At 45.1% G+C, this 16944-nt stretch overlaps 1 protein-coding gene across 1 annotated transcript in view; it reads left to right on the forward strand.

The window, feature by feature from the left end:
- The window catches only part of Fras1 (Fraser extracellular matrix complex subunit 1), a 401691-nt gene that overhangs the window by 337774 nt on the left and 46973 nt on the right, over positions 1-16944 (forward strand). Inside the window, exons 48-56 of the mRNA XM_051170886.1 lie at positions 1186-1310; positions 1544-1684; positions 3204-3431; positions 6489-6602; positions 8664-8814; positions 9801-9960; positions 11593-11761; positions 13901-14147; positions 15571-15915. Of these exons, the coding sequence (XP_051026843.1) occupies positions 1186-1310; positions 1544-1684; positions 3204-3431; positions 6489-6602; positions 8664-8814; positions 9801-9960; positions 11593-11761; positions 13901-14147; positions 15571-15915 (1680 nt within the window). The remainder of the gene's footprint in view (positions 1-1185; positions 1311-1543; positions 1685-3203; positions 3432-6488; positions 6603-8663; positions 8815-9800; positions 9961-11592; positions 11762-13900; positions 14148-15570; positions 15916-16944) is intronic.

Here is a 16944-nt window from a genome sequence, read left to right on the forward strand (position 1 = left end):
AATGTCAACGCCAGAATAAAAGGCTAAATTAACTAGATCTGTGTCTCATTGCGCAGAACCAGAAAGGATGGCCTTTAATCTCATCTCTCATTTTCTTTATCCTCTGGTGCTGGACACAGGGCCTTATTCATACTAGGTAGATGACACTGAAATACACCCACACCTTTATTTCAACCTGTTTTTTTTTTTTTTTCCTAATGTAGTTAAGGCTGGCCTGAAAGTCACTATGTTGCTAAGGATGACCTTGAACTCCTGATCTTCTGGCCTCTGCCTCCCAAGTACTATTTCGATGCAATACATCTTATTCTTAATTGATGCTTGAGTGTAAATCCCTGTAGCCCTAAGATACAAACAATGATTCTAGACTGTTTTGTTTTTGGTTTTTTTTTTTTTTTTTTTTTTTTTTTTTTTTTGCTAAATTTTGGGCATTTAAAAACAGAGGCAATGTATATTTGAAGAATGACGTAATTATTTAAAATTGCTTAAATTTTTCTATTTTTTAAAATGATGATTTCTTTTTCTATGTCATGTTATTGAAGAATGCTCTTTTCTAGGTCATTTTCAGTTTGATATAGGATGATTGTTCAAACTGCAAAGTCCTGCAGTAAATCCTATTACTACCTGCCTGGCTAAAATACCATAAGAGAAGCTAGGATCACAGACAGACCGGAGAGTTGAAAGTGACCTTGACAGATACTGAGTGAAATCACGTAGGCCAAGATGATTCCTCAGGCCTGCAGACAGACTGTGTGCAGTCAGGACCTCAGAACTGCAGTGGTCAAAGCAAGCTCAGCACACAACACTGAAAATTAGGGCAGAACTTCAGAAAGGATTGTGACATGGGTGGGGGAGGGGGCTGTAAAACTTAAGAGAACAGAGTTTGGACAGTAAGTCAATGACTCTGTACACTTGCAGAGAGTTTACCTGCATACGAGAGAAGAGAGGAGTGTTTATTGAACACCTGCTGTTGCCATGGCAGTCAAAAAGCCTTGGTAATCAAGTTAACATACACCACCAGAGAACACATGCTGTTATAGAAAAACAGTCCGCAAACTACACAAGGCCTCAAAAACAGAGCATTAGCCTTACATGTGTAAGATGCAGAAGATTCTGCAATTGACACTGACCTCTCCCTGGCCTGGAGGGATGGCTAGCGTTCTCACATCTCTCTTCTCTTCTCGTTAGGCATCCAGATTAGTTCCTTTACTCAAGCCGACCTGACTTCACAAAGTGTTCAGTATGTCCATTCTCGCGACGCTGTGAAGCAATCGGATGCCTTCGGCTTCGTGCTGTCAGACGGCGTGCACGAGGTAAGAGGCCCACGCTCCCTCCTTGAGTGGGTATTGATTCCTATTGAGAGGAGTGGGCAGACAGACTGGAGATACGAGATCATCTCAGCCACAACACAGGAGCAGCCCCTGACAGCCGTGGCCGTGAGCCCAAGAAGACTCACGTCAGGGTCCCTTGAGCGTCAGGCATGTCAAGGGCCGAGGAGAAGGTAGTACTGGAGACAGGCCACCCAACCCACCCGTTACCGTTCCAGGTGACCCAGACCTTCCACATCACTATTCAGCCTGTGGATGATTCGCTGCCTCTTGTGCAGAACCGGGGTGTGCGTGTGCAAGAAGGTGTGAGGAAGACCATCACGGAGTTTGAGCTGAGGGCAGTGGATGTGGACACAGAGGTAAGAGGCTCCCCTGGGCTCTCAGGCTGAGAAGCAGAGCTGGTGGTAGCTGCTGCTTTGGGGTGCATCCTGAGAGTTGTACCAGTGCTGCGAGGCCCCCAAAGATGTAAAAGCGGAAGACACCTTGGTGTCCTGGGAAAAATCAAAGTGGAGATCACAATGTTTTTCTATTCATCCAGAACGCCTCAATAGATCCATTTTCGCCCTTATTCTTCCCTGGTGCCCCATATTTGACCACTTCCCCGTGGTGGGGAGGCCTGATGGCACTCAGAGAAAGAATAAGCAGGCTACCAAGATGAGACTTGATAGCCTATGATCATATAGTGGGGAGGAGGTCCCCCTCGGTCTTAGACCTAAGGGAGGGGAATAGGGTGAAAGCGGAGGGAGGGAAGAACGGGAGGATACAAGTGATGGGGTAACAATTGAGATGTAATCTGAATAAATTAATTAAATTATTTAAAAAATAAATCACTAATTAAGAAAATGGAAAAAAAAAAAAAAAAAAAAGATGGCACTCTACCCGAAGCAGTCGTCTTTAAGTGAATGGGCATTTTTACGCCTTGGCACCTCTCTTCCATTTTTTACCTCTTGCAAACCAAGACTTTTTTCCTGGTGATTGATCATCGCAGTTTGAGCTAACTCCAAGATGAGGCTTTGTGCCACAAGGCACATGGGAGCTTGTGAGCACTCCTCTCAAGATGTTGCCCAGGTTAAGCATTTAGCCTGTTGACTTGACTGGGCCTGCACAAAGCTCTCCGCTGTACTTACCTATTAGGCCTGTGTAACCCCTTCTCTGTGCCTGGCTTCGTTCCCATAGCCGTGCTTTCATTGCCTCCTGGGTAGTAGGACTCTTCTCTAGATGCGAAAGGCATAGCTGTGAAGAAAACAGAAAATGTGCCAGGAGTTTTTAAGCTTTGACCCTTGATTGGAGTAAGAGACAGGAAAGGGAGGGAGTGAAAGAAAGAAGGAGGGAGAGAGGGAGGGAGGGAGGGGGGAGGAGGGGAAGAAGAGGGAAGATGAGGGAAGGAAAGAAGGAAGGATCCAACAAGGCCAGTGTTAAGGGAGATCAGGGTTGACGAGCGTGCTCTCTTAGACAGAATGAGTGATCAGAGAGTGTCCTCAAGGTGCTGTCTGACCAGAGACATCTAGCATTAGAGCGAGCTATCCAGGTACCTGGGAGAATTCACTCTCCAAGCAGAGGAGGCAGGTGCCCTTAGATCCTAAAGCCAGGAGGCTGGACTCGAGGGACGAAGGAACAAAGAGAATAGGTAGCCGCAGCCTTCCCATTTCCCTCTAGTGCAGCCTGCACCATGAGGCGCAAGGAGAGCAAATGTGAACGCTCGTTGTTCAGAGGAAGGCTCTAAGATGCAAGTCCAGCTGCAGTAGAGAGGGTCATTCCTCTCACTAGCATTGTTGGTGTCTACAGAGCAAACCCAGGCTGTATTTGGTGTTTCCTCTTAGCGGCTCCTGGCCACCACTCACTCTATGAGCTTGCCTTTTGCGTCTCTCTTCGTGGCAGGCTGAGTCTATCACGTTCACCGTTGTTCAGCCCCCACGTCACGGCACCATTGAGAAAACTACCAGGGGGCAGCATTTCCACCTCGCCTCCTCCTTCACTATGGAAGACATCTACCAGAACCGTGTCAGCTACAGCCACGATGGCAGCAACTCCCTCAAAGACCGATTTACCTTCACTGTTTCTGACGGGACCAATCCCTTCTTTATCATTGAGGAAGGAGGGAAAGAGGTGAGGGCCGATGGTGGAGGAGGAGGCCTAGCGGGGCACGCCGGAAGCCACATGGGGACTGTTGGATGTGGCATAATACTGAGATCTTACTCTGTTAAAAAAAAAAGAAAAAACTAAGTGCATTGGCCCTGAGTGAGTAATTTCTCTTAACTCTTGGTTTCTCATCTATAAAATGGGCACAATAATGATTGCCAGATTTTGGTGCTTTATCTAAATACCAAAGGATAAAATCCTGTTAAAGTGTTTGACAGTGCTGGTAACTAGTGAGCCCCCAGTAAGACAAGGTGGTCATTAATGTTACTCTTTATTATTTTTACTTTTTCTTCCATCTGGTATTTCTATATCACATGGCTTTGTATTCTCTCTCTCTCTCTCTCTCTCTCTCTCTCTCTCTCTCCCTCACTCTCTCTCTCTCTCTCTTCCTCCCTCCCTCCCTCTCTCTCTCCCTCTCCTTCTCTCTTTCTCCCTCCCTTTCTCTTTCTCTCTCTCCCTTTCTCTCTCCTCTCTTTCTCTTTCTCCCTCCCTTTCTCTCTCTCTCTCTCTCTCTCTCTCTCTCTCTCTCTTTCTCTCATCTTTCTCTTTCTCTCTCTCCAACCAGAACCACTCACTCTTGGAGGATTTATAGTGGCTTTTGTGCACAGGAAATGGCAGTTTGAGTCCTGGCCCTGCCACTTACTGGTTCAGTGACTTTGTAAGTCATGTTCCTTTTAAAATCCTCAGCTTTCCTATTATAAAATGGAGGCAGTACATCTCCTCCTAATGTACATAAGGTCTTCTAACCTGTGGCAGGCCCACAGAGACACGAAAGCATCTCTAGCTACATCTGTCTTCATCATTACCATTTTATGATGAGCCTGTGTATTCTATAAGATGCCTTGCTGTTAAGGTTGAACAACTTCCCAGGCTTACTTCCTCTGAGACAGAGGAAGGAGGAGCTGGGAAGATCGTTCATTTTGAAAGTATATGGTATGTGTTTGCGAGAATCTGTGTTCAGTTTGCACAACCAATGTAAAAGGCTGGGCATGGTGGTGTGTGTTTGTAATCACAGCCCTGGAGCAAACCTATTCTAATTAGCAATCCCCAGGTTCCAGGGAGAGACTCTGCCTCAAAAATAAGTCTCTGAGGAGCAACACTTTCTGGGCTCTACATGTGCACGTGCGCTCACGCGCACACACACACACACACACACACACATACACACAAATGATGTGAATGTTCAGACTCCTTAGTCACTGCCTTGTGTACCACTCGCCTGACACTTTCTTCCTTAACAGACTACCACCATTCCATAAACCATCCCTGGAGTAACTGCATCTCTGGTGTGGGTGGGCTTGGGACACCCCCACACCCCATGCTTCTGTGTCTGGCTCTGCAGAAGCAGTGTTGGTGAGCAGTGTGCTCACAGCCTGAGTGCCTCCAGGACAGCAGAAAGGTGTTTCTCAGTCCTGGCAAGTTTCTATCCTATGCTGTTGATGGATGGCTATGTTCCTGGAGGGAAGATCATCCTATGTCCTTTCGAGATAAAGAAGGTCATCATCAGCTGGTCATCACATGCACTGGTGGCTCTTGGGATTCCTCTGCCTTCTCTGCGTCTGCTCTATCTGTTCTGTGGCATCGCCTGGCAGGCTATCACTTTGTCCTTTCTCACAGTAGCCGCTCACGGTTAGCTTGACTTTCAAAGGAGAAAAATAAATCAAGCTATATCAGCAATGGCTACCCCTCTTAAAACCTAATGGTTGGAGCAAGCCTTCTGAGGGACTGTGTCACTTTAAAAAATGGAAATAGTGCAGAAGGTGAGTTGTAGGAGACTGAAAAGCTAGCTTCTCACTGCCCTGTGTTGCAGCTGGTACAGACTCAGGGCCAGTGAGGACTCGTGTACACAGTCTATATCCAGGTGTCTGTTTCTCTGTAGATGGAATTACAGTGTAAATTCCCTTTCACCACTCATTGCCATAAATGCTTTTATTCTTGATTCCTTCTGCCTCTTACCCACAGAGAGAGCACTATCCTTAAAACAAACAAGAACAAAAAACAGGAGAGAAAAGGAAAGGGAAAACTCTGTGCTTAGAAGCCAGCTTCCCTGTCTAAGCTGATCTCACCTGGAGCCTTCAGCACTAACATCTTAATGATCCTGTTTGCCAGGCTCTCGTGAAAACTTTAACACAAGATACTGAGAGGAAAAGAATTTGTGTATTGTTTCATCTTACGCAAGGACACTTTTTGTAATTAATTTTTAAGATTAATATACAAAGTGTTTGCCTTTCAGCATTTTCATATGTATGTGTCTTTCTGCTTTGTTCCTTTTCATGGTCCCCACTGGCCGGCCTGCCTTCTCCACTCTTGCTGGTCCCCTTCTTCCTCAAAAGTTCCGCCTTCTGCTTTCACGTGACTGACAGATATTCCATTATTCCCTCTTGGTCTCCCTTCCCTTTAGATCTATCCTCTCTTCTCACAGTCCCCCTTTGTACTTCCGTGTCACTTACAGAAATTAAAATATAGACCCTTACATGAGAGAAAGCTGAGATAGTTATCCCAAATCTAGCATGTGGCATCCACTAAAAAAGACTAAGTGTAGCAAGCCACAATGGGACTATACTAGTAGTCCCAGCTAAGCGAGAGGTTGTGTCAGGAGGGTTATTTGAGCTCAGAAGTTCAAGGCCAGCCTAAGTAATGCTGCATGACCCCATGACCCCATATTAATACACACACACACACACACACACACACACACACACACACACACACACATGCATTCACTCACACATATACACATGCATGCACACACATGTATACACATACACGCACACACACACACACACGTGTTGCAGTGGATGAAGTTGAACAGAGACACCCTTGCCTTTTGTTTCTGCGTCCATGTTGGACTCACGCTGTCCATAACCGCTCTCCCTGAGGCCTCATGCCAGTTGTGATAAGAGGTGGAAGTTAGATGTACCTTGTCTCTGACGTGTGCACAGAGTTCAGGGGTTGGAGCTTTTTAGGATCAGTGCCTGGGAAAGTCCAGTGTCAAGGATGAGTGTTTTTCTGCCTCCCCTGCAGGTCATGACGGCAGCACCTCAGCAGTTTCGAGTGGACATCCTTCCAGTGGATGATGGCACCCCTAGAATCGTCACCAACCTGGGGCTCCAGTGGCTGGAGTATATGGATGGCAAGGTACATCCTGCCCCACCTGCCGTATCCACTGCTCAATGCTCAGGCTGGGCTAAGCCCTCATCAGGAAATTACGTGCGAACAGAAGAGCTGCTCACCTGCCACTCTCTCATGACCTGGCTTTCCAAAGGCAGGTCAACCCAAACATTTGGTTAGAATTCTCCACTGACTAAATTAATAGGATCAGTTAGCTCATTGTATCACTCTAACCATAGAACCCTACAAAAAGATTCCCCCAAATATTAACAGGTCAAATGAGAGGGTTGTTTTTATTTCACCACATGCAATGTGAACCTGTTGGGCCAGGGCAGGGCCTAATGCCTTACTGCTGCAGGCTCTTTGCTGTGATGGTGCCGCCCATCACTGAGTGCCTGTGTGTTGAATACACAGCCAGGTCTCATCAGAAATTCATCAGTATCCCACCTAAAAGAAAGGACTAAAAAAAGAAGAAGAAGCCCAGGGTAAGGGGCTTCATTTTAAACAAGAGACACAGAAATTGAATGTGTCGGTTCCACTTATATTCTTTTGGCAAGAAATTGGTCAGACGAGTACAGATGTTTCCCGGGAGGCTGGAGAGTAGTGTCTCGAGCTGGGTGGGCAGGTGCTCAGCTAAAACTGTTAACTTCTAGAAGAGGAGAAAGGGCTTTAAGGAACATTAAATACTTGCCCTAGATAAGAAAGGAGCAGGTATCATTGTAGGTGATCATTCTTAGAGGAATCCTACTTCAGAACTTTCTTCCTCCATATCCCGGCTCCCAGTGGGTCCTTTTAAGGTCCATCTCATCATTTTAAAGTGGCAGCAAATAGTACCAAACCTGTGAAATCTGTGTCCACTTCAAAATGCGCACATTTCTTCTTCTCGCTCCAGAACTTTGGTCAGTGATAGCTTCCCTGTGTTGTGGCTTCTCTCTCTCTCTCTCTCTCTCTCTCTCTCTCTCTCTCTCTCTCTCTCTCTCTCTCTCTCTCTCTCTCTCTTTCCCCCCTTGAGACAGGGTTTCTCTGTGTAGCCTTGGCTGTCTTGGACTCACTTTGTAGACCAGGCTGGCCTCGAACTCACAGAGATCCACCTGCCTCCGCCTCCCTGAGGGCTGGGATGAAAGGCGTGCGCCACTGTGCCTGGCTAGCTGTGGCCTTTTCATGTTTATGGAGCTGATTAGACAGCTGTGAGTTTAGCTATTGAACAGTGCAATCTCTTAAAATAAATGCATCAGGGTTGCAGAAATGGCTCAGTCAACAAAGCACTTCCCACACAAGCATGTGGGAGAAAAAGGCTGGTGCGTGCATGGAACCTCAGTGCTGGAAGCTCAGAGGCAGGCAGATGCCTGGAGCTCGCTGGAAAGCCAGCTGAACCTAACTGCTTCAGGCTCAGCAAGAGGGTCTGTCCCACAAACCAAGATTGAAGAACAATCAGGAAGACGCCTGATGTGGCCTCCACGTGCACGTGCGCTGATGTAAGATTCCAGTGAGAGACCAGCCTACATCACATAATGAGACCCTGTCTCCATAAATACATGCATAATAAAGTCACGAATGACTTCTACTTTATGAAATCCAAAAGCTAATGCTCTGCCCACATCTGATTAAACCTACTAAGATATAGTATTGCTCACTACTTCTTTCTTTCCGTGGACTTCTTATCTCACTCTGTGTTGACTGAGTGAGTTAAGTTCAGCTAGTATATTTGGTCAATATCAGGGTACAGAGTATTCTAAGCAACTTCAGGATTTTCAGTTTTCTCCTATAGTATAAGGCTTTAGCCATTTTCTCTGTATTATATCATTCCTCCCAAGTCTCAATCCCCTTTCAAAGCCAAACTGAAATCTCCTTCTTATTTCCACACAAACTCTTGCCCCACTGACCTCGTGTCAGAGCCTTTCTTTGTGAGCACTTCCAGGGCAGAGGCTGGCATAGTTTCCATTCTCAGGTCTCCCCCAGCCTAACAGATTTCTGTGCAGTAAATGCCCTCGGTAAATCACCGTGGAACTGAATTAAATCTGAGTCAGAGGGTCTTGCCCCAGCTTAATTCCCACCTCAGGAATTAAATGTAATGGCTTTCTATTCCAGGCGACCAACGTGATCACCAAGAAAGAACTGCTGACCATGGACCCAGACACAGAGGACTCACAGCTCGTCTATGAGATCACCGTGGGCCCCATGCACGGCTATGTTGAGAACAAGCTGCAAGCAGGCAGATCTGCAGCCACCTTCACCCAGGGTGAGTTCTTAGGAATCCAGAGAGGGGCAACACGTTCAAAGGCTGCCCTCTTGTATCTTTGCCACAGCCACTTCCAGTCATGTTTACAAAAGAGTCACCTAGTATTTACCCAGCCACCTTGCACATCTCACTCTTCCTGGGTTTCTTCCTTTCTGTCACTCAGAACCGGAGAAACTCGTCTTCACCATGCCTCCTGCCCTTTGGGTTCATCTACATTTTCTAGGAAGGATGTGTGACATTGCTTGGTTTTCTTTTAAGACAAATAGCAGAGCGGCTGCCAGACTGAAAGATTTGTAATCTTGAGAAGTCTATTGTTGTATTCTCTAAGGGTGGTGGCATTTATTTTTTAAACATCTTCAGGCCAGAAGTTGGAGTCCACGTGGCTGAGTTGGAAATATTTTCCTTTTTGAGTAACTGAAAGCACATTGTCTTGTAGTCTCCAAAGAGCTTGTCACGCCTCCCCTGTGTGGATGGGTGTGAATGGGTGTTCGAGGCAATGCTTGCTTCCTAAGACACGTGCTCAGTATGCCCTCTCCACCCAATTCTCAAGCATGTGGAGCTGTATCCTGCATTCGGGTCATTTCTGTCAGCTCCAGCTTTTCTTATCAGCACCTACCTTCCAAAACACCGTCTTTGGGCAAATTTAGGCTGCTTTCAACTTCTCTACATAGAGAATGAGGCCAAAGACTTATCTGTCAGCTTTCAAATTTGCCACCAACACTCCACAGACGCACTCTGGGGCGCTTTCTTCCCAGACCCTGAGACCCTCTTTTTACAAGAGGATAAAGGAGATTTCTTTACATAAAGATGGGTATTTGCACATAAAATTTCAAGATTTTTGCTTCTAAAACTAGAATCATTTGGAAATCACTTCCTATAGCCCACTAGAAGACTAGACTCATGTGTTAGTCTGGGAATATGAGGTTTACATTGACACCTTCACATTGGTTCATAGAGGATTCTGGGACTTTTTTTTTTTCTCACAGAGGATGTGAACTTGGGGTTGATTCGTTATGTGTTGCATGAGGAGAAGATCCAGAAAGTGATGGACAGTTTTCAGTTCCTGGTGAAAGACAGTAAACCCAACGTGGTCAATGACAATGTCTTCCATATCCAGTGGTCTCTCATCAGCTTTCAGTACACCAGGTACAACTTTTTTTTTGTGTACTGCATGTTGAGAAATAAACTCAGCAAGGAGAAGGCAGTCCCAGTCACTCATTATTGTTGATGATAAAGATAGTGATGGTGATAACAGTGATTAAAATAACTCCGTTACTTATTGGATGATATAATCTATATACCAGAGATGGTGCTGTATTTTCAACTTGATTCGTCTTATTTGCTTGCAACTATGAAATTATGAGATTCTCTTCTTATCCCCCCCCCCCAGTAGCAAAGCAGTAGAGACAGGAAGAGGGTAAGCTCCTCGCCCTTAAACATGTAGTTAGCAAGCAGGAGGAAACAATTTTCACGCCAGTAATCTTAAGCATTCTTCTTCAGTGGCTTCTCTTGAATACTTTTGCTTCCATCCTCAAGTTGCAGAAGCTAACGCAGTAGAATTGATAGGAAAAGTAGAAGAGGGACCTTCAGGCTATGCTTTCCCTAGGCTGCTTTGGTTTTCATAGAATTATACATCACATGTGTGGGCTCTTCAGGATGTTTTCCTCATCTGTTGGAGAGTCACAGAGGGAAACCAGGCGTTGTCATTTGGTAAAGGTGATGGGCAGTCATGGTGCTGTCTCTCTAAGTTAAACTATAGCTTGGGTTATTATTCTTGAGTGAGCAATTTTAATCAGCATCTCAGAGATTATCTATTCAAAAATATCAAGTCCTTGACAGTTCTGGTGTGGGTAGGACAAGTGAGCTTGCTTCTGGTGGCACTGAGTATAACTTCCCCACTCTTAGCCTTACTCATGATAATTAAATCAACCCATGAAGCATGCAGTGTTTAGAGATTTGCTTTTAACTACCTCTTGATTGTATCAGCCCCAAAACTAAATAAATTGAGTAAAAGGGACCCCTTTTGTTGGCAAGCCTCTAGTGTCTAAGGGACTGAGTGGCACAGTGACTGGGCTGTGGCGTCCACTCTCTCAGAGGCATTTTGCCTAAAACACTCAAACCAATGAGACATAGGACAGAAGGAATGGCCGCCCTCAAGTGGTGAAATTCAAAGCCCACTTCCCTGCTGCTCTCCTGTGGCTTTTCCAAACCTACTCACTATGGATTAAAATCACTAGAAGCACCCTCTTGACCCATGCCCATGTTAGGCTGAGATCCCTGCCCATACATCTACACCATACAATTCTGTCTCGAAATCTTGGTTCTCTAGGCTCAAGCTCAGACTCCACCCTGGCTCAATGGCACACACCTCCCAGACGTGGCTCAGCGAGTTCCCACCCAAGCCAAGTCACCACCAACCTTCCACATAACTTCACCCTTAAGGGCCCCCTAGCCTCTTCTAATATGCTCTGTTAGGAGAAGTTGCTCATCACCTCTTCATGTTCTGAAGTTTGTAGCTCCAATGTAATGTTCTGGGTGACTCTAGACTCCTCCGTAGTGAGTAGATGGCACTCTTTAGCCCCATTATCCTTGTTTGTGGGCACTGTAACTTTTTAGTAAGTACGTTCCATCAATTTATGTAACTTTTTGAAGGCACTAAACTGCCCATCCTCTGAAATGCCCGCCTCCTGTGACCAAACGACAGAGGTAAGCACTGCAAGTGGTCTCTTCATAGTCCTAAGACAGAGTTCCAGAGCCTGACCTTTGGTGTGTCTCTAGCTATAACGTCAGTGAAAAGGCGGGGTCTGTCAGCGTCACCGTGCAGAGGACTGGGAACCTGAACCAGTATGCCATCGTCCTGTGTCGCACCGAACAAGGCACAGCCAGCTCCAGCTCCAGGCTCAGCTCTCATCCTGGACAGCAGGACTACATGGAGTACGCTGGCCAGGTAGGTGTCCCTCAAGCATGGTCACAGGCCAAAATGGTGCTCTCTCTTTCATACGCATTTCCCTGTCCCTCAGTACCCTCCTCAGGAAATTGCCTTATATTCCCTTCTCATAGAACTTTGTTCTTGAGTCTGGCTAATGTCCACGGAAGTGTCTGCCGGGGCTTAAGTTGTCATCTGGCTTCTAGGTGCTTACATTTTGCCTCATGACAAGACCTCAGTAAGGCATCATGTTCTCGCTCAGCTCTTGGTATCCTCGCTCTTTCTCTCCCTTCTCTTCCTTACCTGGAGGTAGGGAAGAGTATAAAAGCAAAGCAGTTGGGAAGTCCCTGGTGTAGACTAGGCGAGAGATGATGAGATAGGGGCTTCACCTAGTAAAGTTGACAGGAGTGAGCAGTGGGTTGGAGAGAGGGCCAGAAGGCAGGCAAAGGTGATACTGCCCCTTGCTCTGAGAGGGTGACCAGGAAGAGCAAGTTTGATGAAGTTTAGTGTATGGATTTTTGTCTTGGGCATGTCGAGTATAAGATGCCTTAAGCCCTAGGCTACAGGGAAATTTTTAGGTCATCTCTTTTATCTCCAGGGTGATAAGGAGAAAGAAAAGGGAGAGTGGGGAATCAGGAGGTTGGGTATGAGTGGTCCATGGTAGAGCACATACTCAGCATGAGTTAGGGGTAGAGCTGAATAATTAACTCCTTTTCTCCTATAGGGTACAGTGCTTGCCTTTAATGGGTATTTCTTCCATTGTTTCAAGTCAATTTCATTTCAGAAGTTAAATCTCTGTAAAGCACGGTGGGCTTTGTCCTTTCACTGAGCTCAGAAATCAGCAAGACTAAGTGAAAGCCTTTTATGTCCAATTAGAATGTAGAAGAGAGAAGAGAAGGAGGCCTCAGCAAAGGGATGCCACGTTTTTCCAGGAAAAGACAAAGGGCTGTCAGCGTGTTCCAGATCTTAAGCAGAAATCTGATGAGCGCTTTGCTTTCTTGAGGACATTTTCAAATACAGAGATTAGCAAAAACTCAATTTGATCAGTTGATTAGGTATGCACTAATTGTGACTGATTCAAATTATGTCTTTCTCAGATCTGGCTTCCTTAGAGGCTTCCGACTGGGTTTTGTATTTATTTAATGGCCTCAGTTTGCACAAACAAGAGGTCAAGTCCACTTCTCACTCCTCCTGTTTGGACAAGTGCCTATTTCTTTTTATATTTGAACAGTTCATCCTCACTGTATTCATTGCTCGTGCCTCCCCTGCCTTTGTCTCTGTATCTTCTTCTCCCTTCTCTTTTTCATGCATTCATTACTTGTTTTAGCCAAAGATATAACCAAGGCAATTCTTGTTACATTGACAGTTATGTGCACAAAACGTAACTTCTTTGTATTGTACCTGCCACATTCATTCATATTATAGTCCTAGCCCATTTTATAGCAAAAGGTTTAGCCAAATATAAAGTCAAATTAGCCTAGTATGTTAAGTGAAATTTTATTAGATCAAGCTCAATTATTCAATGTAACAAGACTTTTTTTGTTAATTTTTAATTATATGTGTAATATAGCCATGGCAGGGGATATATCTATGTTGTGCTTTAAAATGCCTTAACATTTTCATGATATAGTTCTTTTTAGTCTTCCTAATACTAGCTAGTGTAGAAGAAGTCTTATTATGAATTGCATAAATACTCAGTGCTCACAAACTTTCATAACTTTAACTTACTTGAGAGGTTATCAGTGTCCGACACTCAAGCTTCCTACTCCAAAATTAGAGTTCTTTCTGGTCAAACTTGCCCAAAACTAGAAAGAGCACTGACATACAATGAAATGATAATTGTTAATAAAAAAAGAACACCAATAATTGCGACCCACTTTTCTAGTCACCGTTTGTAGGATGTCTCTTTGCCTTCCATATGACTACCCAGTAAACTAGCCTCAGTTTCAGATGAAGAGCAGGGAGAGATGTCTGAGTGTCATGGGCGGGACAGCAGTTGGAGATGAAGGAGCCCAACGGTTTCATGCAGTTCTTTGCCAACTCGAGTTGGGTGATTTCTTTCTCACATACTCCTGAGGAACTAAACCGGGGGATGGGATGCTGAGGTAACTCGCAGTTTAACTCCTTTGGTTTTTTGGTTTTTTGGGTTTTTTTTGACAGGTGCAATTCGATGAGCGAGAGGACACCAAGTCCTGCACCATCGTCATCAATGATGATGATGTGTTTGAAAATATAGAAAGTTTCACTGTGGAACTCAGCATGCCGGCCTATGCCCTGCTAGGAGAGGTCACCCAGGCGAAGGTCATTATCAACGACACTGAGGATGAGCCCACATTGGAGTTTGATAAGAAGACCTACCGGGTCAACGAGAGTGCTGGGTTTCTGTTTGCACCTATTGAAAGAAAAGGTCTGTTTTAATTTTATTTTATTAATTTATTCATATTACATCTCAATGGTTATCCCATCTCTTGTATCCTCCCATTCTTCCCTCCCTCCCATTTTCCCTACTCCCCTCCCCTATGTCTGTGACTGAGGGGGACCTCCTCCCCCCATATATGCTCATAGGGTATCAAGTCTCTTCTTGCTAGCCTGCTCTCCTTCCTGTTGTTGATGTGGGTGACAAGGAGCTATGATTGTAGCTAACACCCACTGAGCCTCTTCTGTGTGCAGACTGCTCAGGCTCCACATTAACTCCTTTGTATATATTTTTTCATATATTAACCGACTGAATCCCAGAGCAACTGTAGTGGTGAGTCCACCTGAATGGGACATTATCAGAAGGCCTCTCTTCTCAGTGCATGTAGTTAGAGCTCTATTTATTCTTAAAGGGGAAGTGTAGACTAGTTAAATTTAGCCTTGCAAATTATTCATTAACTTGGTCTTTTTAATCAATCACCCACTCCATAAAATATTTACCAACTGTGGTCAAGGAGAAAAGTTGTATTTGTGCAAATCTCAGGGTTTGAAAGGCAGAAAATATACTTAAAGGTTTCCCTACCCGGATGGTAAGTATAAGATTACAATTAAAAATATACCCCCTTGGGGAAGTAAAGAACGATGTATGAAGGCTGGACATTCAAAACAAAGATGTTGTGGGTTCATGACTGTGCAATGCCAGCAACTTTAAAATATGTAGGGATGAAATCCTTTCAAGACCACATGGATGTAAATGATGATGTCAGGTTTTGGCATTGAACCTGCTGACCGGGCAATAGTGATATAAATACTTTGGGTAGCACAGGGTCTTAGTAACTATCACTTGGAAGACAGGCAAGCCCCACACCTGGCCTACAGCAGCTTGTCACCAAGGGACGTGGCAACACTAATGAGCACAGCCGTTTGTGTTTTTATATTGTTTTTTTTATCTTGGCTTGTATTGTTTCATCTTTCCTTTTTTAAACAAGCTTGTTTCTCTCGGGGAACTAAAGTACAGAAGTTTCTTCAGGAAGGCAGTGAACTGAGCTCATCTCACTTCCTGCAGGACACAATTACTTTGCTACTTAAAGTACCAAATATGCCTCTTATCTCTCCACCCGCTGTGATCCTAGATGGCGGGCAATGAGTCTTGTGAATTAACAGAGCACAAAATTCACAGAATAGGAAATCCATTTTAAGTTATTTGGGGAAGTGTCTGGGGTATATTAAATCCTCAAGCGGTTTATACCACGGGTGTAATAGAAACTGCAGTTCAGGAAGGTTGCCTGTCAGAGTTTGAGCAGAAGTAGTGATGGAATGCGTCAGACTGGAAAAGCTCATTAAGTTACTAGAAACGTTGGGATTTAGGAAGCACTCGTTCTCATGCACGGCCTTTCTCTCCGTGTGCATTGCAGGAGACTCAAGCAGCACTGTTTCTGCCATTTGCTACACAGTCCCTAAGTCAGCCATGGGAAGCAGCCTCTATGCGCTGGAATCAGGTTCTGATTTTAAATCCAGAGGGAGGTCTGCTGAGAGTCGTGTGATATTCGGACCCGGTGTCACCATGGCCACATGTGATGTCATGGTCATTGATGACAGCGAGTATGAAGAGGAAGAGGAATTTGAGATAGCCCTGGCTGATCCCTCTGGCAATGCTCGCATCGGAAGGCTGGCAGCGGCCAAGGTCCTCATTAGTGGTCCCAATGATGCCTCGACTGTTTCCCTGGGCAACACGGCTTTTACCATCAGTGAGGATGCAGGTAACGGAGAAGACTCTCTCTGGGTTTCTATGAAGCATCACCTGATCGTTTATCCAAATCCAGGTTCCATCTTATGTTTGACAATGTCCCTAAGACATGGGCAATGTCATTCCTTCGTGACACTATTATTGGTCTTGGTCATTGCATGTCACCAGGCATTAAGACCAATAGCGTTAGGTAGTGAAAACAGAGTTCTGTCCACTTGGTTTGCTCTCACTGTTAATTGCAGAGAGGTCACTGGCTTGGAGCTTCATGGTCTGCCTTTGTGGCCCAGGAGGATGTTACAGCGCTAAGCATTGTGGCCTGTGAAGTGGAGTAATATGCTTCATTGGGGACGTAGATCATTATTTCATACACTGTTAGCTGCTGAAGCAAACATCCAAGTTTCAGTGTCTTTACACAATGGAGCTCTTTCGTTTTATATGTCAGCCCAAAGGAGTCAGTGATGAATCTTCTCTTTGCCGCTTTAGAGTTGAGGCTCCTTCCTTCTTGTGGCTCTTAAGGGTCTCGAAGTCTGTCACGTGCTGGTAGCAGTCAAGGTCTTCTACCTTTTTGATGGGTTTGCATTGGGAACTAACACTTTTTAAAGGTGTGTGTGTGTGTGTGTGTGTGCGCGCGCGCACGCGCACGCACGCGCATCTGTATGTCTATGTGCCAGTGTATGTGTTTGTATGTGCACACATGTCTGTGTCTATGTGTGTGGTATGCAGGTCTTTCAGAGGCCATAGATGGCATAAGGTCCTCCCTGTGAGCAATGAGCTTTCTTAACCACTGAGCCATCTTTCTTGTTCCCAGAATTAATATTTTTTTAAACACTGAATGCCAAACACAATGCCATGTATACTTTGGGTGTTCTTACTCAATCTTAAGTGGATCAGATAACATTAGATATACAAGCATATTGAGGCCCAGAGAAGTTAACCAAACTATCAAGAGTTTATTCAGCTAGAGTGGCTCAGGGTTTAAGAACACTCCTGCTCTGACACAGGACCTGGGTTTGGTTCCCAGAATGCACTGGGAAGCTCCAGT

The sequence above is a fragment of the Acomys russatus genome, chromosome 28 (assembly GCF_903995435.1).
Source record: "Acomys russatus chromosome 28, mAcoRus1.1, whole genome shotgun sequence".
Taxonomy (NCBI): domain Eukaryota; kingdom Metazoa; phylum Chordata; class Mammalia; order Rodentia; family Muridae; genus Acomys; species Acomys russatus.